General features: G+C 38.2%; 1 protein-coding gene across 2 annotated transcripts in view; it reads right to left on the reverse strand.

Annotated features, from left to right (window-relative positions):
• Positions 1–13,788: 13,788 nt before the first annotated feature.
• PRKX (protein kinase X-linked) overlaps positions 13,789–26,024 on the reverse strand; it is an 85,304-nt gene continuing 73,068 nt past the window's right edge. For both annotated transcript variants that reach the window (XM_006033864.2, XM_025215764.1), the window contains exons 6-9: positions 23,736–23,793; positions 16,612–16,689; positions 15,881–16,029; positions 13,789–14,586 (exon numbers count right to left, since the gene is read on the reverse strand). In XM_006033864.2, coding sequence (XP_006033926.1) covers positions 15,904–16,029; positions 16,612–16,689; positions 23,736–23,793 — 262 coding nt within the window. In that variant the 3' untranslated portion in view covers positions 13,789–14,586; positions 15,881–15,903. The remainder of the gene's footprint in view (positions 14,587–15,880; positions 16,030–16,611; positions 16,690–23,735; positions 23,794–26,024) is intronic.

The following is a 26,024-nucleotide window of genomic DNA, read 5'->3' on the forward strand; positions in this document are numbered from 1 at the left end:
ATTCAGTATCCATATAGGAATAAAAATTCATTAAACAGAACCAGTTGGAGGTATACAAGGTTTAATCAGATTACTTCTTACAAAGCTTGTATGCATTATTTTATCACATACACTCGTGATACACATAAAAGCCTGAAGGCAAAATCTTCAGGGAATTTACCTTAGCTTTCACATAAGAGCTGAATACACTTGTAAGTTATAAAATATACAACATCAATAATACATCCTAAACCCACTCTCTTTCATCTGTCTCAGTACCTGTTCTCCATATATTTTAGATGTTACACCTCTCACAGCAAAGTCCTCTGTTGTGAAATGGTGCTTTTTAACCAGTGATCACACATTGGAATCATGACAATAATTGATAAAGATGTTTTGTGTTTGCTTGTTAGATATCAATACTTCTTTTCAATTAATTCTTACACCTTAACTGTACCACTTCAAAGGACTATATTGGATACTCTATATTTCTCTACTTTTCATGCCATATTTTTATTATTCAGCTTGTCTCTACAAATCAAAGAAGGTCCAGACAAAGGTCTGGATACCCCGATAAGAATTACACAAATAATAATAAAGGTACCTAAGAAAATTGCTTGAAAGTGGCAGCATTTCCCTACTTCCAGGTGTCTCTTTAACAAGACCATGCAGTTCCATTGTATTTTACATATTAAAACATTTAACATAAAAACCCTCAGTACTTTGTAATTTTTCACCCTTAAATTGAAATTGCATATTGTCTTTACTCTGTTGCCAAGTCAGTTTACTGAAATATTTAAGGTTTCAGCAGTTCAAATAATAATGTGTTAAATTAAAATCCATCATATACCACACATAAATGATCACCAGCTGTATAAATAAGGGATGAAATGAGGTGGGGATTTTTATCAGATTAAAGAAAAGCTATCATTCTTTAAGCCTAAATTTTAAGTTCATTTCCACAGATACAAATCCATAAGATCAAATACAGGTGTCAGTAGGAAGACTTTATTGAATAGTAAAAATAAAACAAAACCCACATTTAAAAAAGAGGCCTGTATTTTTTATTCCTTAAAGACAGATATTGATATTAGATATTATCAGATACTTAATAATGCTAAATATTAGAGTCTTCATTAGTTATTAATGCTCTAATAAAGTTTGGTTAAAATGGCCCATCAACAAACTTTGGGGCTTCTGCTATGAGTGAGTATATTGTAGGAGTAATGGACAAGAACTTCAAAAGGGGTTAAAAAATATATGCTGTTTAAATTTCATGTTACCTCCCAGCATATTGTGATGGTGTTGCTCTCCACTGGGTAGGTGTTATAGAAATATAACGACTGATACTGTTGCCAACTTTTGGGAACTCTCAGGTCAAGTATCAATGCTATTGCTTTTGATCCAAAGCTCAGATCACGTCAGGGATGAATTTGTTAGTTTAAGTAGCTCACTTGATATTGCTGTATAGATCACCATAGAGCAGTAAAGAAATTCACAGTATGCCAGAGACCACCTGTGTTAAGCTAGGAACGTTCCAAGAATCTGCATCAGTACTGGGGTTTGTTATTTAAGACTCTTTTCAGAAATGAGCCTGAAGTAAAAGAAGCAAAGAGAGACTTGACATGCCAGACTGAGAGAGTTTTGATCTAGAACCAAATGATGTCATGACAGACTAATGCAACTGGGATTGGATAAGAGGCACCAGAACATAGATAGCATTAAACTATTTGAGTTGAGAGAGCCTGGTGATTCTTTTGGAACACTCTTTGATGTGATGCCTAAATATTATGGGGATGATTATTTCCCAGATAGTATGTAATTCAACCTGGGACTTTTTTGAGGCTTTGTACTGTTTGGAGGTCTAGGAATCCCATATTAGACCCATTTTGCTGCAAGCATACACTTAAGGAGGCTCCATACAGGTAGGACTTGTCAGTTTTAATTAAACAATCTAAAAAAATCCTATTGTGCAAAGTAATTTTATATTCATTCTCCTCTTTTGAAGCCTGAGATGTGGAAAGGTATTGCCAAAAATAAGAGGTATAATGGCTGAGTATCATTTTAAGCACCATGGTTAAAAATGAACTCATCACAAAAGGCTCAATTGTTTCTTAAGTAGTGAAATGAAAGACTATACTATAATTATTAATATTCTGGATTAGCAGTGTCTGGCAACCTTAATCTTATTTCATTTGATTTAGGAATAACCTTTTAAATCTAGTTCAGAGCAAAACACACTTTTTGTCTGTTTTCTAAATCAAAAAGCTGAACTGCAAGACAGAAAACTCTGCTACACACACACGCGCGCGCGCGCACGCACACTCTTAAGATTTCTCTTTTTAAACTTGTGGAATTCAAAGAATGTTCTTAATTTTAATCAAAACCTAGACCATAATTCTATTCTATTCACTCATGCATTCTTAATGCTGCTGAAACAAAATGGGGGGAAAAGTCCCAGTCTTACAGAATTTCTATTTAGATCCTATCACATAAAAGGCAGCCTAATCAAGACACACAGCCTAACCAAGACACGCATATGGCATGCTAAGGTGATCATTTACATGTGATCACCAGCTACGTTGTCATACTGGGGTGCTCTGTGGGTATAGTGCGCCATTCCAGCGACAAAGCAGCAAAATTTACCTATGTGCATGGCACAATAACCACCTACACTGAGCCATGATATAGCACTTCCAAAAGTGCACAGGGTCAGTCATTAGATCTGGCTTTGCACTGGCCAATAGAGTTGTGAGAAGCTTCGGTTGCTGATTTAATTCGGTGGAGACGGCCTGATTTGGCAGCAGAATCTCCAAATCCAAATCGAACCAGAAAACCTTTTAATCTCTCTGAATCGAATTGGAGCCCTCCGGTCCACCACCATCACAGTGTTCATGAGCCACATCTGGTGCCTCGATGTATGTAGAAAAAACATTTATAGCTGTGTCTATGGCCAAATTGCTGATTGTCTGAATCAGCATCAAATCTTCAGATTCAGATAATCAAATCACTGTCCCTAATTCAGGCTGAATCCGAATTCAAATTGAATATGGCCCATTTTGTACACCCCTACTGGCCAACCCCATGCACCCAGATCTACTGCCTGACCCTGCACACCAATCCAACCTCATGCCATCTCCATCTAGTGCACAGGGCCATATTATCTGGCCTGCCAGTTTCCACACAGGTCCAGAAATTTGTAGCAGTGAAGCACCAATTCATGCTACCAGTGCCCCCAACTACCAAGTTTCCAGACTTGTGAGAACCCCTATGGGCAGGTTGACAGTTCCATGACCCAGATCTGACTTTTGGGCTGGAGGCTGAACACCACTGAACTAGGTCACCTATGTGATTTTCTTTCACAAGATGTCCACCCCTGCTGCTTTACATAAGCTTTAAAAGCATCTAGCACAACTCAGGCAGCATATTGAACCCAGAACAATTTATCGAGCTCCACGGTGATAAGAGATGAGGTAGCAAACACATCTTTAGCAAGACATTTCTGAAAAAAAACCCTCAATCCAGGTATGGCAGTGCACCTTTGGGTGCTTGCCACTTTAAGGACTTAAGCAGGCTAGAATCAGACCCAATCAAGTGATCACATGTCACCCAGGAGGCTGCCTGATTGGTGGAGGGCCGGACAACCTGGGTATAAGACCAGGCCCTGAGAGCAGAGTGGGCAGTTGCTGCAAGGATGCTGCTCTCACCCAGCCAGAGATCTGCTGCTTCTGGAGCACTTGGAGGTTAGGGTAGGAACTACAGGGATGGAGGATAAGGAGGTTCCTAGGGACCCGGGGGGGGCGTCTAGCGCCCTTTGGAGGGGGCTGAAGGCCCGGGGCTGCAGAAAGGCTGGCTTATAGCGAGAGACCATGTCGACACAGGCCCAAGAGAGAGCCCAGGATGGCCTATTAAGAAAGGATGGGTAGACAAGGGCCCAGAGAAGATGCAGGGCAGCCTGAGCAGAAGGGGCTTAGAGTTTGTAGGCCTACAGAGGGGCTAGGTAAGTCCCTGAATAGAACCTTTGAAAGTACAGGCAACTGAGAAAAGGCCTGGGGAAACCCAGGGAGTGGAGATGACCCTGGAAGGGTCTGTGGGGGGGCTCACATGAGCCCAATGAAGTAAAGGGCTACTTTGTACAAGATCAGTGGGGCCCCAGGCAAGCCTGGTGAGAGGACTGATTTATGGAGGGGCTCAGAGGTGGACCCCTGTCAAATAAGAGGTTAGCTGTTTGACCCAGGGCTCTCAACTGGCCCAACCCCTATGCCATTTAGAAATAACACATACACAAAAGGAAGCTTAGCAATGACACTGACTCATTATTAGACATATTGAGCATAGAATTCCTAATAAATTCAGGCAAGAGTGAAATCTTCTGTATTTTTTTTTCTGTCCTGTATCTGAAACAGGAAAAAAACATGTTTACATAGTGGCACTGAAATATATCATTACACTTTAACATATCACTTTCAAAGTTTTTGGGTGCAAGTTATTAAAGTGTTGTTTAGGTAGCTCCTTGGAACATTGCTAATGATTTTCTGTATTTCTTGTGACACTGGGGAAGGCAGGCAGGCTAATATATTTTACCATAGCCTAGAAAATTATAATTCTGTCATCCTGACATAAAACAGCAAGAATCGAAGACTCTAAGGTGGTTAATATAATCAATGCCAATCAATAAGGCTTTACTGAAATTACATTTTGTCAACCTAACTGGATAGAATATATGAGAATACAAGTTAGATTTATAGAAGGTAATGGTGTTGATGTAACAGGCTCTCCTATTTCACTTGGTACTAAGTAAGAGCTTGATTAGTAATGGGAATGATACCACATCAACATAGATTCTTGCCCTACGTCATTTAGAAATAACAGAAGACACAAAATGTTAATAAAGTTGGCAGAGGAGGCTAATACATTGCTATCACTTCTACAGAGCTATCTTGCCATTGGTAAACAGGAGGCAAGTCAACAATATACCTGCATACCTAGCACAAAGAATGGAAGATTATCTCGGGAAGCAGAGAATGTGACTGAGAAGGGGATCAGGGTAAAAAAATAAGCTATACTTGAGTTCTTAGTATGATGCTGTGACCAAAAGGACTAATATATTCCTTAGATGCACTAACCAGAAAAATCATACAGGAACAGGAATATTATATTACCTTTGTATTGGGTAGTGGTGTAACTAGTAGTGTCCTGCATCCAGTCCTGGTGTCCATACTTAGGAAGCATAGCACCATTATTGAGAATTCAGAAAATAAAGAACTGTAGGAATGACTAAACATATCTCACATTACAAGATTCCAGGGGCTTATCAAGGAGGTCAAGGGGATGACTATCCCTGGCTATAAAGTACCTATATGGTGATCTTTTAAATCTAGTAGACAAAGGTATACACCAAGACTCAATGGCTGGAAGATGAACCAGGCAAATGCAGACTAAAACTAAAAGGCAAAATGTTGACAATGAGTAAAATTTGCCAGGGCTTGTGGAGGATTCTTTAGCATTGGAGATTTTTAAATGGGGATTCAATTTTTTTCCTAAAGGATATGTTTGAACTAAGTTACATATATGGAGGTCACAATTAACACAGGGAAGTCAGATGATGTGTATTCAGAAAATCAGGTTAGACAAGCACACACAATGGTCCCTTCTGACCTTGAAATTATATCAGTTTCAAGGAAAAATAGAAAAAGTAGGTTCTTTGATAAAAGACCTCTGCTCATTCAGTGTAAAGGATGGGCAGTGCTCAGGGAATGAATCAGGACTGTACAATGAATGAGCCTGCTGTCTGTGGAACGTCTGCCTCAGTGGAACAGCAGATTGTTATGGCATCTATATCTGTACCTAAATTCTGTGTGTAAAATGGGAATAAATGCCACCTGTTCCCCCACTTGCAGAGTGCTCTTAATTCTGAGGTTACTGTGAAAAATCAAATCATTGTCTGTGAGGCACTCATATGGCATAGTGATGAGTGCTCCAGAAAATTACATCAAGGAAGCTAATCATTCTGTCTTCAAAATCTAATTTCAATGGCACAGAGTACCCTCAACATTAAGTTCTATTTCTATTTCTGCATCACGTGTCATTAAAATATTTGATAAGTCACCAAATCACTAGCATTTCAGTTTAGGAACTTCTTGAATTGAACTGTTATTCACTCCTGACTCAAGTTAGGTCGTTTTCCTCCATCATCCCAGCCTGCTTTGCAGTCCCCTGCTAACCACACCTTGCAGGCTAACAGCTGGCCCACACCAATCTGCTCTGGCCAAGCGCCTAGGCTTCTCTGCTCCTGGGCTGTCAGAGCTGAGTCAGTACAATGGCTGACACTGCTGGAGGAGGGGAGAAGGTGGCCCAGCTCCAGTTCTGTTAGTTGGCACAGCCCCAGGGAGTAGGACCAGAGCCAAACCTGGCCAAGCAGCATTGCCTCCACCGCATGCCAACAGCTGTCATGCCTGTGAGCTGATGCTGCCAGGGTAGAGGGAAAGGGTGCTTGGCTATGCCTGGCAGCCAATCAGGGATGTCCTGGCCAAGGGAGCCTGCTGGGAAGTGTGCAGGAGCGCCCCCAACCTGCTGGCCTTGCCCAGCTCAGGCAGCCTGTATACCCAGCTTCCAAAGGACAAAGGTGTGTTCTGTTCACTATTGATCTCTCCTCGGGCACCTAAAGTATGTAACTTATATTGCTTTCCCCTTGGGCTGTTTAAACACCTGTACCTAGCCTCAGAGATATTATGTTGCATGGTCAATTTGGAGCAGTTATATGAAGGAGCCCTGACTTCAATACAGAATTATGGTAATAGAAAGCCTTAGAACAACTTGCTAAATAAATAATAGCTTCTCATCAGTCTGAGTAAATCTTCCAAAGTATGTTCTGTGAAGGACAAGTGGTATTTTTTATTTCATGGGAAAGCATGCTTAAATTGAGCAATTATTGAATCTGACAAGGAGAAGCCTTCTCCCTGGAGCTAGGCAGGGAAAGAAAGATAACAGTATTAAAGTTTAAAATAAAAATGATCTGGTCTTGCAAGGATGAGCTGCCAAACCAAGTTCTTCAGGAAAGATCTGATCCTCATTGACATTTAAAATATTGCTTTATTATAAATCAAGAGCTTTTTTTCCTTTATTCATATCTAAGAAATGGAATCAGCAAGAATCTGATAATGGCTTCTCAAAAAAGACCACTATCCATATATCTTTAAACTTAGGCTTGTGTAAGGCTTCCAATAAGAACAAAAGTCTGTTTTTAACCACAAATAATTATAGTACCTTATTTCTGAGAACTTTTAAAAAGAAGTCTTGGTAAACAGACACATACTCTGTACATAAATCGATGTCTCCTGCGAACTTTAAGGAACAAAAATCCAAAGGGTGACTTTTGGCTGGTGCCATTTTAAGTGCTTTGCTAGGACCACCATTCCAAAATACAACAGCACCTGGATTTTTTGCATTGGGATGACTTGTAACCTACTTAACATTCAGTGGATTGTTGAATAAAAGGTTGAGCCAGTCGGGCGCAACTTTTAATCCAAAAGTGGCTTCTCCACTTAACTGGTGCACTGCTGTACTCCTGTCCAGGTAATTGGAGAAGTGGTATCCCTTGAAATAAAAGACATGGTAAACAGCTGAAGCACTTTGGTGGTACCACACAGTTATTTGCTCTGGCTATACCTACCCCAACATAATGCAAAAATCCTGATCTTTTCTGGGAACTAAGAAATGTAACTCCTTGAAGAACTCAGGTTTACTATAATAGGTAGAGGTAACCCAATACATCGGTCTGATATTGGATCAGTACTGATATAAAGCAAACTGTATGTATTGGATAATGGCCCGATGGGGCCGATAATTGGACTGATAAATGCCCGTGCTGCAGGCAGCCGCAGTGCAGCATGGAGCAGAGCCAGCAGTGTGGAGAGATGCCTCCGGTTGGTAAGTCGGAAGGGGAGGGGAGAGGGAAGAAGTGTGGGGGGGTCAGATCAACACCCCCTGCAGGGCAGGTGCTGTCCAGCCAGGGTGGGGCGGGCATGGGACAGAGGTGTGGGTAGTGCTGTGGGGGCAACTCCTGCCATTGCTTGCACCCTGGGAGGGTGGTGGGGTGTGTGCCCCCGGACCTGCACAGCGCAGGGTGGGCTGCAGGTGTGGGGTGGAGCCAGAGCCGGTGCTGTGTGGGGTTCTTCTCACCGGGGGCTGGACTCAGAGCAGGCTCCAGCAGCACTGGGAGGAGGCTACAGGCACCCCAAATTTCACTGCAGCTCCGCTTCCAGCCCCGTGCCACCGCCTGGTGCAGCCTCAGCTGAATGCCCCACTTCCACCTAAGTGCCGGGAAAAGCCGTGGCTGTGCCGAGTGGCAGCACAGGTCTGGGAGCAGAGCCCAGGGGTGCAAGCAGTGGCAGGAGCTTCCCCCACCCCATGAGCTGCGCCTCCTCCATCCCGCGCCCGCCCCACCCTGCCTGAGCAGTACTTGCCCCAGCCCTGCCCCCTCTTTCACTGTGGGGGACCTTGGTCTGCCCCACCGCACGCCACTGGACTTACCAGCTGGAGGCAGCTGTATCGGAAATCGGATCAGTATCAGCTGATATGACTTCTTAGATATCAGCTATCAGTATCGGCCCCCAAAATCTCAATCGGTGATTGATAGGGGTGCACCCCTAGTAATAGGATTTTACATTTTGGATTCCCTCTCTCCTTCCAACAGAAACATATGCTATCATCAATGTGAAGAGGAAATCTGTAGGATATGCCACCAAGCAAGATCTTTTTAAAAAAAATAAGCAGACTTAACCACAGAGAAACAGTTTAATATCACAGATATATTAAACATATATTTTTGAGGATCCTAAACAGAGAATAAAGATTTAGTTATATGCACTTAATGCAATACATATGTTTTGACACTATAATAAATCAAACAGTATGAAATGAAACGGGAAAGACAGATCATTAAATCATGAACCCAGTGATCAAGATTGGGACCAAATGTTTAAAAGCTTAATGAGAATTCTGCCAATTACATTTTTCAATACTGCTGAGACGCCTCAATAAACAAGAATTGGATAATTTTTGTTCTCCAATACCTTCTGAAGCCAGTAGTTTCTGAAAAGTTCTTTAAAACTCATGCATTGAACTAGATAGCCTTAACTCTTTTTTCAAAAGGGACAGCTGTTTAAAAATAAATATTGCAATTTTATAGACTGACGCAGAAATGCTCTCTCCACAACAAACAGAAGCAAACTAGATTTAGACATTTTAAAAGATAAAATGTTTTATTAAACGAATAAAGAATTGACACATATTACATAAATTAAACAGCAGTAAAATCTTACTAGAGTTTATGTACAAATCACAGTGATTTTCATTGTGCAATGAGGGCTGACATGACTTTGAACAGTACATATATACGTGAGATTGGACAAACAACCAACAACATACAACATTAGTCTAAAGTTAATCTTGGAAATCTAGCAGTTCAAATTGGTTTAGTAGTACACTGATGCCTGCTGCAACTACCACTACTTGCTATACAACCGAGTATTTGTAAAGCAGTCAGAGTTTGCCATAGAAAAGTGCAAAAATGGAAAGTCTGTACACAGTACAGTACAAAAAGAATCATGCTAAAAATCCTTGAAAGCTAAAAAATAATTCTAGAGTATAGGAAGCACTGCATCACAACTTTTGAATGGCAAGCAGATGGGCTGAGAAGCAGCCATTATCTTAAATGCTTTCAAAATCTGCAGAATCCCTGTTCATCCATTTTAATATTGTTTAGAATCTATATTTTGATCAATGATTTTTCTACAGTGGAAGATCACATGAGTTCAAGCTCAGTAGCACAAATATCCATTGATCCAGCTAATTTACAGGAAAATCTACAGCTTGTTCTCCATTTAAATCATGAAGCATTTTTATTATTATTTGGTTACAAGGCAATTGAGTTTACAACAGTTACCCCCCACTTAAAACCTTATATTGGTCAGTTTAAATATAAATGAAATCATTTTTAATGGTTAACATTCCTTTTCATTGAAGCTGAAGATAGATGCAAGACATACACGTTTGTGGGAAAACAGCACTTGTTTCTTTGCCAAAGATGCATATAAACAAAAAGCACCCATTATAAAAAGAAATTCAGAGAACACAACACTTTAATCTCATAGAAAATGAATAGCATTACAATTTTATGTAGAAACTGGAGTCCTTGGTGCAGAAAGTGTTTGGGAACTCTTGATTTAGCATTTACATACAACTGAACTGAGTACAGTGAAATCCGAACAGTGAAGAACTAAAATAAAACTGACCTGCTTTTGCAAATAAATAAGATGGGTAGGCAGTTACGCCGTCCATTAAATCTGAGATTGTACAGAAAATAGCTGCTCTCAATTAGAAGAAAAGGGATTTTTATTTAAATAACGTTATGAAGATGTTTTATTGTTAAAGAATATAAATTATCAAAATGGAAGAGTAGTTTTATACTAGAAAGCCTGTAAAGAGATAATTAGTTTATGCTAACTAAAGAAAGATCAGTAGTTGAGCTATATGCCTACACAGCTCCAAAGAGAATGTACATTCAACCTACTGGTTTAATTTAGCTGTTTGATTAGATTTTGTTTTTTACTGTATTCTGGCGCACAGAGTTTCAGTACATCCACTGCCAGCAATGGATAAGTTTATACACAAAAATCTAACTCCTAGTGTGAAAGAATTCAAGACCTATTACCACCACTGTGACATGCACAAAAAAAAAATTCAAGGATAATGTTATTCCCCTCTTCTAGCTTAGAGAAGTAAATGAGGCCTTGAAAAGTTCAGTTTTATATCTGCAAAGAGAATTCTGGAAATTCTGCACATGTATTGTTGCAATATGTACATTTTGTAATAAGAAATTGGTTTTGTAGTACTCAGATTCCATAAAATACTGTAAGCTTACATTTTAGAAAGTAGACTGCATTTCATACAAAATACAAGCTGTGTTTTATGCACTTGTGTCTCCCTGTTTGAACTGGGAGAATAACTAACTTCCTGCATATAAATACAATGTGCAAAACACATTTTGCAAAGACCAGTATTTTTACCAAGTTAAATGTTGACTCTTTCTACCTGTTCTGCATCAATTTTATTTATTGCCACTTTCTACACAATATTTGATGTGACACTTGGGTCCCTGTCAGACATTATCGCATGATTAATGTGTAAAGCCTGATAAGCTGTAACATGCCATGTGTTCAAGCAAATTACTATGCAATAAAAATGGCAAACCAGTTGCAAACATGATGAACCAACCTCAAATATGTTACTCATTAAATGTGGAGCATCTTTGTGACTCATTTGTATCACACACTAATCTGAACATGTGGCATGTTACACAATGAAAGGGCTTGGCTGGGTCCTCCAGTATCCCACAGTGCACTACTACCTGCTCCTGCCCACTCTGCAGGCAAGGTGAAGCTGTGCTCCCAGTCTCAGCTGCTGTACTGGGACCCTGACTGGTCCCAGAGCGGCAACTGGGGTTTATGAACACAGCCCAGAATAGGCACAGGGCATGCTTTCTGCCTCCACCCCTACGGGCAAACCAGGACTGTGTTTGCAGTTCTGGCTTCTAGCCAGGTCTGTTGCTGTGCAAAGGGGCATGGGGAAGAGATGACAGGGCTGAAACTGTCCCATAGATGCCTAGGACCGATCAACCTTCAGGAGAATGCCCCTGCCCTCATACAGCCCGAGGTGACCCTGGCTCTGTGCTGGGGGCAGAGGGAGAGTGGTGGTGGCATTCACCCCTAGTTTCTGGAATCGCACTGACAAGCTGATGAGATCTGAGAGCTCACTGCACATGTGCCATACAGCCAAAGGGGATGTGACTGGACTGCCCTCACTGCCCACAGATCTGCCTTTGGCAGTAGCTCTCTTAGCTTCTCTAGCTGGTAAATACTGGCAGCACAAGTGAACATGCAACTTTTTCCCCACTCTGGATACTATGCCCTTTGAGTGTCAAGCCATGAACATTGCATAACGTTTATGCAACAAAACTGCTCAATGACCACTGCACAATGAAAATAATGTAGGCCCCAAGGCACCTAGCAGACTAATAACCATCAAATTGTGGCACTTGCATGCAATTAAGCTGCCTTCTTATAGTGACCCAGATACATGCTCATTGTTTGTATTTCTGCAAAAAGAGTTATGCAGTCAGCAACACCTATACATCTGGCATATGAACAGTGATCTAATTTTCCAGTAAAGTTGAATGTGGCATGTGATATTGGACTATTTAGACAGAATAAAGACACTAGCTACCTGTACTTGTGAGCTGTTTAGAGCTAACTGACAAAGACAGCGGTAGCTTATATAGTTGGAGACTCATGACTTAAATCTGACTGAAGCCAGAAGCAAAATGTATTTTACTAACTGGAGTTATGAGCCAAGTGAACATTTGAATATTGCATTCAGGTCACAGTTTAGAACAACTACCTGTCCTTGGACTACACTTCTGCGGGCAATTCAGGTTATGACTGAGAAACATAGCTTTGCGAGGAATAATCCACATCATCTGCTTTAATAATCTTCTCCTCTGTAATGACTAATGAGCCATTATAGTAAGACTCCAGTGAGCTGCTGTGCCTTTAAAAAATACTTTTGGTCTAAATACCATCATTTTCACTAAGAAAATTATCTAAACACAATTATTGGAAGCATGCTTTTTCTTTTTGAAATCTAGACACTTCAAAATCAATTTCCTTATGTTATGAGAAATACCACAATGTAGAACACGAGAAAAAAAAAAAGATTTCCCTGAAATTTGATACAAATCTGCTTTCAAGTGTATATGTACATACATACACACACATACCTGCCTGCTAGTATTTGGTGCTACTTAAAAATGAAGCATTACTACAAACATTTAAGTACTGTGAACTCCATGTAGACATTGGTGTGGTCCACACAGAACCTGGCTAGTATAATTTAAAAACAGATCACTTCTATACAGGGTGCAAATTACAGGGGAGCTTGATGGGCTGAGGTGGGGAGCTGAGCTCCCCAACCCAAGACCATTAAAGATGAGAGCCCTCTGTAAGACTTGAAAATCATAACCTGGGGGGGAGGTCTCCAATCAGATTGCTCCTTCCAATGAACAGGGTTAATTTTTTTGCAGACCCCCCACAAGAGTCAAAATGCAATTCAAACCCTGCGTCTATACCTTAAATCCGATCTGGCATGCACAGACCTCCTAACAGTGAAGGCCTGCAGACAAGGTTCCCAGTTAGTTTAGTGTAAATTTTTCAGAATAAGAAGCATAAAATTAGGCTCCAAAATCCATATTTAGGCATTTGACTGATTTTCAAGAATGCTGAATATTTAATAGCTCCCACTGAAGTCTGTAACAAACAGAATTTCAAAGTGTGCCTGTCATTGACTGTGCTCTGATCCTGGGACAATTTCAGTTGCTAAGGGGAGCCTGCAAATTGTAAAAAAATGCAGAGCTACTGCAGGAAAATTGCTTCCAGATAGGTCAGGAAATTCCACTACTTTTGCGGAAAATATCCAAAGATCATTCCATATTTTGCAGCATAACTAATCAATAACAATGTTTATGGTTTCATAAATAAAATTTATTAGGATGTATTAAGTAATCTTTACTAACACAGTCCAACTGCTCTACTGCTGGTGACATTCTTTGGATTACACTTTTTTTTTTTTTTTTTTTTTTTAAATGTTGGCTTTAAAGACACCCACTCTCCTACAAAAACTGAAACTGGGTGATGCAGAATGACAGAGTACTTACACCTGCTCTTTATCAGCAGTATGCAGTCCTTGTTATGCTTTACAGTGATTTCACATCTAAGGGAATCCCATTATACACAGTGTGTAGAAACTGAATATTCTTGTGTGTAAAATCACATCATCGTAACAGAACAAATATTTATAAATAAGTCATTAAGGTGTTTCTTAAAGGAAGAATAAAACCTGCCCCTTTTCTTTCTGCTTTCAAGTACTATGGTTGCAAATGTGAGGCATTGGACATTTTAGGTACAAATCTTTTTTAAACTTAATAATTACTTTTATTTTTACAAAGAATTATAAAATGTATATAAGTTGATGAAAAACTTATTTATCCTTTTAAAGATTTTTTACCTTCAGAGAACTTCTTGAAAAACATTATTTGAAAAATAAAAATCATAGACTCTGCAAAATACAAAAATTTACATCTTTGCACATTCCTGTGCTTTAGTTGTATGTATTCATTATATACATATATACTAATTTGTGCTTTTAATTACACAAGTTTAGTATAAACTTATAAAATTAAGTCTATGAGATAACTATGCAAAAAGGATCTGGGCATAGCAGGAACTAAACCATAATATTTAAAATATGCAACATACAATTTTAATGAATCTACTACAGAGTAGACTATCAGCATTATAATCTACTAAACTAATGCCAAATCTACACAGGAAAAAGAGAGTCTTGTCTGTCCTTGAATTGTGTAAATATTTAATCTACCAATGTTCATGGAGAATTGTGGTAACACTCATCTACATCAAAGATTGCCTTCATTTAGATACTCAGTTGTTTTTTGCGAACTTGCTCAGACCGCTTCAATTTTTCTTCCAGTTTCTATTACAATAAACAAATAAATAAATTAGTCCTAAGTTAAGTCCCAGTTAAAACAAAACAAGACAAAACAAAACAAAGAACAAAAACCTTCTGACAATACAAACACACGTGGACTCAGGTCTTCTTGTCTTGTTTTCATTCATTACTGAAAAAAACTCTCATTAAGAAAAACTCGAGACCAAATGACATACACAACAGAAAATTTAATGTTTTGTTAAATGTATCTTTCCCTTCCACCCTGTCTCATACAATAAAAATATTATAGTTCATAATTTTAAAGCTCAAGGCCCACAGAAAGCACCATTAGGATCACAATTTTAATGCTCAAAAGTAGGGGTTGGCAACCTATGCCCTGAGGGCCAGATTTGGCCTCCAAAGAGATTATATACAGCTTGTCAAGCACATTTGCATGAGACTAATCTGTTTACCATCTGCCTTTTTCAACTGCTGCCTCCAGACTGAAGGACGGAGCTATGTTAATTTGACCTGAAGATAATCCTTATGTTCATAACAAGTTGTTGCTGTAAATTGTTTCTGCAACTGCACAATGCCTAGTTCAGTAATGGTCAACCTTTTTGGCAGATGTGCCACAAAGCCTCCTCTGATAGCTTTCCCTTACCCAATATGCTGCTCTGCTTTCAGGTTACTGCCCTGCACTCCTCGCCTGATCTGATGTTATTTTCTGCTTCCTGCCCTATATACCACTGTGTTGCCTGTTCTTTCCTCAACTGCCAAGTCCCACACAGATGCTGCCCATGCCACCTGTGGCATAGCATCTGTGCTGCAGGTTGGCTACACCTGTGCTGCAGGTTGATCTTGCTAACTACTTTTACTTTACCTTGGCTCACATCTCTGCATAGTGATTCTCCCCTGCAATCTCATGCCAACCAGCTACAATTTGCTTAACAAAGTGTAAGGATAGATTTCATGATATTATAGCAATAATGACATACAAGAGCATTTGCAAAAAGGTAGTACTGTAGTGCTCTCACTTACCATATTTACTCAATTCCAAGACAAGGTGTTTTTCCCCATTAAAAATGGGGAGAAGGGATAGAAAAGGGAAAGATGACAGGGGGCAGAGATGTGCGGGTGGGGCAGAGATGCAGGGGTGGGGGACAGGCACAAGGCAGGGAATGTTAAGTGGGGTGGGGACAAGCAGCAAGGTGGGGGTTGTCTTAAATTCGGGGTCACCTTGGATTCAGGTAAACATGGTACTTTGACACTTCCTACTGAATTTCAAATGTACACGATATCTGAACTGCAACTGCTGACCGTGATAAATTCCACATACCTGAAAAAGCGTGACTACCACATTCAGAAGTTTTTGAAAATTTCTCGATCCTTAGGGGGTACAGGTGGGGTTTTGTTCCAGTCATCTTCAGGATAAGCTTCAAAATTGGATGTATCCCCATCATTGGATACCTTCGGCACTATAGGAGGCTTATCAAAAAGTTGAAAACAAAAAACGTTAACATACATCAGTAGTTATCAAAGTAATCATTTGCCATCATCATCTTATTAAAATGTTTAGGTTATAGTAACATCTAGAAAAAAATAACTAAGCTGGTATCCTTATTGTAGATATAATAGCAACAATTCTTGACCCAGGGACTTTATGGTCTGAAACAAAGACATATAATAATGATAAGATACAGGAGCAGCTTAGGAAATGAAAACAGGATGAAAAGAAGACAAGATGACAATGAATAGGTTGTGTATAGGAATAGTAAATTACAACTCACCAACCATGTACTGTTAAGAGTCAGTTTACTACACAGAAGAGGTGATTTTTGAGAAGGGATTTAGGAAAGGAAAAACATGGGTTTGATCATGGCCTCTAGTAGTTGTTAAAATAATGGTGGGTTTGGGATCTGAGAAATGTCATGACCCATCTAAACATTGCACAATGTGTTGCGTTTCAGCTGGAGCTTTAAATTCCTCAGATCCCAACCCCTTCACTGTTTTAACATCTACCACGGGCCATGATCAAAATCTGTACGTAATTTCTGGGGCTAAACATACCTTTAGTTTTCTCTGAGGTACAGCATCCCAGTCTATTGATCTGAACCACCGGTGTCTTTTTACATCGTCTGCACCATTCTTTAAAAAGAAAAAAAATATATGAGTATTTAAGAAACAACATGCACATGAAACCCATGAGTTGGGTTTTTATTTCTCCTGATTATGTATAATACACATCGCATTAGCTATACACACATTTGCTGATTATGTGCAAGACTGTATCAATAATCCAGTGGTTAAGGTACTCTGAGTGGAAGGACGACCTTAATTAAAAAAAAAAAAAATCCTACTCTGAATCTCAGGGAGTTTAACCATTGTTATTTACCTCCCAGATAACATCGCTAACCAATCATGCTAAGAGTATTATTAATTGCTCCTGCTGTCACACGGCAAAGAAGAGAGGAAGAGAGAAAGGGTAAACATATCTGTGGTGGTAAGCATGCTCACTGAGGAGGTAGAACCTTGGTTCCAAATTGATTTTAAAAAACCTGTATTCTTTCAAGAGGCAAAAAGGGATTCATGTTTGTTATTCACATCTGAACATTGGAAAACATCAGGGGGAGAAGACTGTACACGTCCTAAGGAGTACCAAGTAGTATGTCTGGATCTGTACCAAGGATCTGTCTTGAAATTCCATTTTAAGGCAATCTTTACAATACTCTTCCCTGCTGGTTGACAGTCATTCCCCTTACTCTTTCTATGCAAGTCTTTAAAAATACCACTAAAACACACTCCAAAGAGACAAATGTCTTTACTGTGACTCAAGTTAGGAGTGCATACCTAGAAGACAAAAGAAAAACTGCAGTTCCAAATCCCAGGTTTAACCGGATGCAACATCCACGAGAAACAGCTAGAGACTTTGTCCTGGGAAATAGCCCAGGGAGTCACCTCATGTAAAGAGGAAGGAGAAAGGGATGACAACCTGAAACAACTGGACTACTAATTTTACTTTGAGTGCATGCTTTGCATAGAGAAAAGCTCTCTCAAGTTCAAGAAAAACTCTGAAGGTCTGTGTGAAGTCAGCGAGCATATGACTGAGCTCATAACAAGTCCCAGATTTTTAAAAAAACGCAACATTTGATGATTTAAAACTTTTCCTTTAGGATATCCTTGGCCATTATCAGAACCAAACTGTTGCGAAAATATGGAATTATTTTCTAGAGATGTAGGTTTTGAGGACAAACACAGATTACTGTTAGTGGCAGAGATAAAATGAAAGATTTTTTTTGCTGTAAATCTACTGCAGTCACCCAAGAATCTACTATATATTCCAGCATTTCCCAATCTGTGGTATGGGCACAACCAGTGCTTTGCAGACAACCTGTCAGTGGTACAAGTTAACAGATTTATTGTAATTATTTCATATCGCAAATTTGCTGGTGGAACTTAACATTGTATTATTTTAAATTGGTGGTGCACAGTCTATCAGAGTTTGAGAACCACTGTACTATTCTATTCTTGAATTGCTGAGGCTGATGACCGCAAACAGGCAGCATGACCAATAAAGTTAGATCCGCCTTTGTGGACTGTTTCTTTACATTGAAATAAACTGCTCTAAGGACAACTGATCTGAGGAAAAAATAATATTAGTCCTGTGTCAAAGACGTGTTGGTTAGAGTTTGAAACTGTGGCTTTCTGTTCTTGAAATATGAGCATACAGAAGTAATGTTTTTAAGTAGAGGTGGAAAATCTTGAACACATCTGGAGTAGCATCTTTTGATGACAGTCCTTAATCAATAAATCTGAGATGCCAAATGTTTCCGCAGTTGTTGAAACAAAAAGGTGGCCTCCGATTTGGATGATTCTGAAGACTAACAAAAAATATTTGCATAAATAGGTCTGTGATGTGTTTTCTACCCCGACAGATGAATATCTGATTTAGCAGAACTGAAAATAATCTCTTCCCTTTGGGTTTTAGAATGAAGAGTACCAGTCTAACTAGGTAAGATCCAGGAATAATCTTGAAGAGAAGAATTATTTTCATCCACTTCTGTAAAATGGATCATCTTTAAAAACTTGGGCAGGAGGATGAATGGAGAACCTGTAGCTTACCTACCCTAATATAAAAGAAGTAGGGGGGGAAGAAACACTTCAAAACGTTCTTTAAATTGCACAATAATCTTGCTGACAGATTTCTCTCTCTTGAAACAGTATAAAAACCATTATGAGTTTCCTCAGTAATCCATATTCCAGTAGTACAGACAAAGATATTTTTGCTATTACCTTGTTTCCTACTGATCAAAGCCCAAAGTGAGGCATTAAAGATGTTACATGAAGCTTGTATGCATTAAGTCCACTCCACTAGGATAGGTTCATTCATTCAACTTTATATTCTTCAAATGAATGAAGCTGTAGGGACAGCAGCATCTGATTTTGAATCCTACCTCCTAGGAGAGTCCCTAGGCTACTGAGCTTATGATACTCTGCAACGAGCCCTTTTCAATCTCTTCTGCTGAAGCTATTCAGTTACTGATGCAAAGATGAATATTCAGTAGGCCAGAAATAGTGAAATGCCTCAGAGTCAAACATTACTTGAACGAAAGTGATTTTTTTTTTTCCCAATTCTCCAAAAATAAAAAAAAACTTCTGTTTCAGGTCAACCAAAACAAGGTTTTCTTGAAGCCAAAAGCACAGCTCTAGTTATTTTACTTCCCAATGAGTGCTGTTTGAATTCTATCTTGTAACATATATAAAATACATATGTATATTTTATATCCTAATAAAGAAATTTATTACATTTGGACAGGTCATTTGCAGTGTTACTTTTGCCCTCTAAGCCAGTCAGTCCCCAACTTATTCCTAGCAGTGGCAAAAGCAGATATTTAGTATTGACAATAGGCGTGTCTACATGTCACTGTACAGAACCGTTGCTACAGTGCTGTACTTTAGTACTTCCTTCTGGAAGTACTAAAGCACAGTACAGTACGGGTGGTTACTGTGCCGTGCACACAACACATGTTTAGATTTTGCCACTAAGTTGCCATAGCAGCACGCTATACTGGGGGAGTGCACAGGTATGGCAACGTAGCTGGCGATTACGTGTAGACCCACGTGATCGCTATGTCACTGTAGTGCGCTATACGGCTGATGTAGTATGTTGCTATGTTGCCAAAGGGCAACATATAGATGTGACCAACATGTATTAAGTTTTAAGCTGCTAGTCCTTATAGGTACACATTTTTAAATCAAAAAAGCTGCATCTGTGGTTTCAAATCTTCATTCTTTGATTGACACTAAAATTAAAAAACATGTTATTATTTCCTACACGCAGGTATTGACACAAAGTTTTCTACCATGCCTTATATTCAGGTCATTAAAATTCATGCTATAAATATATAGTACTTGATGATCTTAACAGTTTTTTCGTTCTTCCCTAAAGACCAGAGGAATGCAAGTCTTCAAAAATGCTTTACAAATCTAATGTCTTCCATCTTTTACTATTAGAACAAATATATTTCTCAGTGATGTCTGATTTAAGAAAACTCTCTCTAAGTACTTCACTTCCATTATGTTTTACCTTCATCATAGCTCAAAGACTGTATCAGATGTTTTCATCATTCTTTGGGTCTCTGGCAATATTCCAGTTTGTTTCTACTTAGAGACATTACTGGCAGTTGTGTCTTTATTTTCAGAGCATGAACACTGTATAACTTGTTTATCACTCTAGTCTAACTTCACATTCTTGGAAAATATGATGCCAAACATGGCTTAAATTATTTTTAAGTTAAAAGCATTTCTTTATGACTATAGCATACCACTTTTTGTTATTACTATTAGATGTCGTGTTAGGCACTCTCATGCCTTTTTGGATAAAAGAGATTGCTTTTTTCTGAAAAGCACAACACATGTCATGTACATCACTGTAGTTTTGCTAATGCACTTCAACAGATGGCCATGGTTTTCCATTAGGAGGAAGAAACCAGATGGCTGATTTTCTAATAGACTAGTCTTCTGGTTTAGAACTGCCCTTAAAATGGTCTTTTAAATGCAGTGTTTTTAAATATGCACTTTTGAATTTTTTTTTTTTGTTTTATTCTAAATGCAAAATCCCTGTTCTTTGGAGAAAATGGTCATTTTTATGCTAAATAACCTTTTTATTGAATACATAAACTGAAACTAAATTGTCGGCATTTTTTCTCAAGAGCAGTAATTTGGTTGGTATATTTATTTAATTTTCTTTAACTAATGTCCTGAGCTCTAATGGCACCATTGTCTCTACTGATATTGTCAGGGACTTCAGCACAAATGACTGTCCTGGTTCTCTCTTGGCTTATGACTATGATGGGAATAGATATCAATGGATCAATTGTCAGAGTTGGGCCTGCAGCCTGGAGGGACTCTGTGCCATAGGACCAGCCCTTAAATCAAACAAGGTTGGGTTACATCCAACAATGCTTCACATTATCTGTCCCTAGGTGAGGACATTCAACTCTGTCTAAAGTTTCTGCCTGTATGCTGGAGTGGCCTCTCTTGGTGGTTGAGTCTGACACAGGAGTTTTGATGCTATAGAAGGGACTGAGGGCATCTGTGCCAAGACTGTCTTTTATGAGTGCTATTCTTCTGCACAGAACATTCAAATGATACTAGCTTATCTACTAGGAAAATCCTTCAATTAGTCTCCTCAGGATAGGATAAGGCTTTCAAGGACTGTTCCAGCATACAGAGTTTTTAGCACAGTGACTTATGTTCAGTCTGCTTGTCATTCTCTACTAGAACATCTCCTCTCTTTATGCAATTCTTGGGCAAGACCGTCATCAATGGAGTCTACCTTTTGACAGGACTAGCCCACTGCAAGCCTTAAGTCTGATATGTCACAGAAGCAAGGCTCACCACTAATACTTGGTTCCAGATGGGTAGATAAGATAAAGATATAAATCAACAACAAGGGCATTGTGAAGTTTGTAGAAAAGCCATAAAAGGCTTTAGCAAATACTAAGCAGCAGCAGGTCAGATACTCCTGAGATTTAATTTGGCTGCCAAATATACAAAAAAGGAAACAGAGGAGGGCTGCAAACACGTTGGCCTTCGCATAGCCCCACAGGAATGTGCACAAGTGCAGAGTACCTGTGTAGACCCCCAAAATGCTGTTACTCAAAAGAATCCTACTTCACCAGCAGAATGCACGGTGGCAAGCTGAAAGGAGTCTTTTACACTAATGCATAAGGGTTACAATACAAAGCTGCACAGTATATTGCTAGTTAGAATTCAAAATAGTTTTAATACATTTTAATATTAGATTTTCAATGCTATATTTTTATTTCAGTCAGTACTCTCCCAAATCATTATTTTTTTTGACCGGTGACATTGCTTAGCCTTAAATATGCCAAAAATGGCTGCTTGCTACAGCAACCTCATATGTTTAAGGTATAAATGTAACTTATTATTTTAAAATAATCAAATATCATATGCAGCAATTCTTAAGAAGGAAAAAGAAACTGTACTATTAAGCCTTCAAATTATAGTTTAATTCATAAGTCAACCCATATGTTCTTTGTGATTATGAAGCCACAAAATACCAATGGAATCTGTTCTTTACTAACTTCATACTTCAGTGCAGTTAATAAAAATGGAAGATAGAGCCAAATAAATATCAGACCTGATGTGAACAAGGAATTACCTTAATATTTCAAAGGAGGCTGATATTCATATACCTATATCAGATTTATAAGACTTTAATAATCAGTTTCTTTTCATGACATTTCTGCCATATGCCACATAAGTGACAGGAAAACAACAGATACGGAATCAGTAGCAATATCACATTTTCAGTTTAAAAAAAAAAAAGAAGAAATAAAACGTAGCACCAATCTGCTATTCTAATGTTGACAAATACCTTAAAAGTGAAATCTTTAAGACCACTTGCCAACTAAAATACTAGTCAACATAAGGGTGACAAAGTTGCCCAACTGAAAATAAGCCGTTTGTTTCATTATTACAAGATTTAAGTTAGTAAAACAAAATATTGTAAGACAGAATTCAAGGAACATTAAGTAATTGGTAAAATATTTTTTATAAAAACTTAATTTAATGATTAGTATAGTCTACACTGTGATTCTTTCTACATACACTGCTGTTAAAAGATATTTGTTATTTTCTCCCCTGTTACCCATACTTCTAAGCAAGTCTACTCTGAAATATTTTTGTACTTCATCTTGGGATGAACTTTTGTACTGTTTCCAGTGAAATTACTACAAAAAATACAGAAACCACGTACAGAAAGATGAAGTTCATCTCAGTATCTAAGAATAGAGCACAAAATAGGTTTAAGCTGTTGGCTCAGACACGTTTTTTTCCTAGCATTATGCATACAGAGTGTGCTTTCTAATGTGAATACACACCTCCTCATCAGACAAACTATACATTCACCTCCTCTGGACATGACATTATCCAAATCCTGTTGTCAAGGAACAATGAGGGATTTGGGATCTATTGCTTACAATTTTACCACTATCATGAATTCATGTCACTTCCTTTGCCTGTGGGGTGCCACAAAATCATAAGAGAACCAATTTAAACTAAAACACAGATGGTCTTCACTTCCAAGAAAGAACCTCTCTCAAGAGGCACATGCAATTCTTCCAATTCTTAACAACATTAACATATTTTAGCAATTTAGGATGATCTCTGTTCTTCTAGGTACAAGAGAAGAGGATGAAGTTGTTTCCCTGGAAAAATGTTACATTAAAATTGGGCAAAGTAACAGAATTTTAGACAAAGAAGTACAACTGAAAAGACTGCCATATGGCAACATTACTACTGTGGGTGGACACAGCATACACACACACTTCTTTTCTTCTTTTGCATTCAGACTGGAAGTAAGACTTTGAAGTACAACAGCCACATTAGTAGTAATTTAGTGAAATTACACAGGTACTTTTCTAGGTTTAAGACAAAATTGACTATAACATTCGTACAGCTAGTACAAGCAAGTGAAAGATTCTCAGAACAGAAAACACTACCAATATTCTTCATATCTTAAGTAATAAAAAAACCATGTAGGTCTCAAAATCTACATATACAAAATAAAGAAACTTAGTGCTAAATGTTGAATCACAAGTTTTTGCAAGTAGTAATTTTTTCCAATGTTGAACTTTGCATTGCATGACAACACATTTTATACTAACCTTCATATTTCCTAATCTTCTTGTCCTGTCAACCACAAGTAGCTTCTTAATAAGGTCTCTGTAACAAAGATAAGATTTGTTTTTGTTTTCTGATACAACATCATTTATAATTTTATTTAGTCATTGTGAACATATTGAGATCTGGGAGCACTTTCTTTTTACCAAATATATTCCATACTGTAATTATTCACTTTTTTCCATAATCCAGAAATTTCTGTTTCAAGAGTTCAATGCATGAATAGAAATAGATCACCTATCTTCAGAGTAAATAATATGAAATTCCCCCTACAGAGTGTAGTTTCTAAACAAAAGGATTTGTGAAATATTATAGAAAGACCAAGCACTTAGTATCAGAAGACTGAGAGGGGATTTAATAGTAGCCTTCACTTACTTGAGGGGTGGTTACAAAGAGGATGAAGCTAGACTTCTCTCAGTGGTGGCAGATGACAAAGTTGCAGCAAGGGAAATTTAGGTTAGATATTATGAAAAACTCTTTCACTAGGAGGGTAGTAAACCACTGGGACAGGCAGAGAGGTTGTGGAATCTCCATCCCTAGAGGTTAAGACCTGGGTAGACAAATCCATGGCTGAGATGATCTAGTTGGGATGATCCTGCTTTGAGAAGGAGTTTGGGACTAGAGGACCTCCTGAAGTCTCTTCCAACCCTAATTTTCTGTTTCTATGAGTTCTTCCTCTGTATTTTGTTGAGTTTTCCAAATCTTAAAACAAAACTCAGTTTTGCAGAGCACAATTTATGCAACAAAATAAACAATTAAACAGCAAATTATTTAATATTCTGGTTTCAGGTTTCTGTCAAAGATTAGTTTAAATTCTACCTGTGTTAAACACGCACAGAAAATTTGTGAGAACCAGTCACCTGCTTAAAAAACAACAGAGAGCTTCTATTTACATGCCTCTGGTCCATTGAAAAAAAACCCCAAAAATACAGTTTGAGACATTAATATTGTTTGAGGAAATTTGCACAAAGCCAAATTAAACTTAAAAGACAGCAGATTAACAATTCAGAAGTCCCTGGTTAATTAAATATAAGGTACTATTAAAATGAAAAAAAAGTGAAAAAAATCATTTTGTTGCTTGCTCTAACGAACTGAGATTTCACCAACTGAAATTGCCATTCATATACACAGATATAACAACATAATTTTGCTTGTTGTATATAGTAAGTTGCGCTAAATCTTAAAAACTAATTTGACATTTATGTACAGGTTCATTTCCTTCAATGTCAGCAGGGTAAAAAAAAAAAAAATGTACATTTAAAAATCATTAACTTCCAAAGGGAAAAATAAAAGGTTTAACTTTCTTTACTGTTCCACAGCTCAAGAAGTGTAATGATATTTAAGGTACCTTGCATAGGACTTCAAGGGACTTTAAAGAGGCATTCCTCACTACAAACTTACAAATGTCAGAGCAATATTTACCTAACACAGTGAATACATTTAACTTTTCAAAAATCAGGTTTTCATAAAGGAGGCATGGTCAGCATGAAATAAATCATAACAACCCACCAAAATAAAGACAGAACCACATCTGTTCTAAGACATATCAGTAGGGTATATGAAAGATGGGTAAACTGAATAAGTTTGTCAAACAGCCTAAATAGCTATTTCATTTTGCAGAGGAGAAACTTAACCAGAAAATATTCAATTTCCAAAAATAAAATAAAAATTTAAAATGAGAAAGTGATTTCCTAATCTTCCATAAGATTTCCAGCCAATTTATATTCAACGATGCAACTAAAGTCATTTGGTAATCGCACCCTCTTACAGGAGACTAAAGGACAACAAGGTGAAAGGGAAGAAATCTAATGACTTTTGTTTCAAACAAATAAATAAAATTGCCCCAAGGAAAAAAGAAAAAAAAAGACTGAAAAGTGATTCAAATTTCAAACAGAGGGCTACATACTAAGCTGAACACTGAGTTAAAAAAGTGGAACTCATTTTTAAGATCACTACTATTTAAGCCACCATTTTATTTATATTGATAGCTGCTTAGCAAATTAAGTTGTGCCACCTTCTTCACCTGCTTCAACATGGGAAATGCAGAAAATACACAGCATGGGAATGAATTAGCTCATCACTGAGCTGTTACTGAAGTTGTGCAGGTGGGCTATGTTCAAACAGAACAACTATTTTTATTACTGTTAGCCATCATTATATTATCCACTTTCTGAAATATACAAGTTCAGTCTCTGATCTGAATAATTTACAATATAAGAAAAAAAAAACCCTACAGAGTGAGGGCAGAGTGGTCAGAGAAGTGGCTGGGGGAC

Source organism: Alligator sinensis, unplaced genomic scaffold, assembly GCF_000455745.1.
Source record: "Alligator sinensis unplaced genomic scaffold, ASM45574v1 scaffold296_1, whole genome shotgun sequence".
NCBI classification, from domain to species: domain Eukaryota; kingdom Metazoa; phylum Chordata; order Crocodylia; family Alligatoridae; genus Alligator; species Alligator sinensis.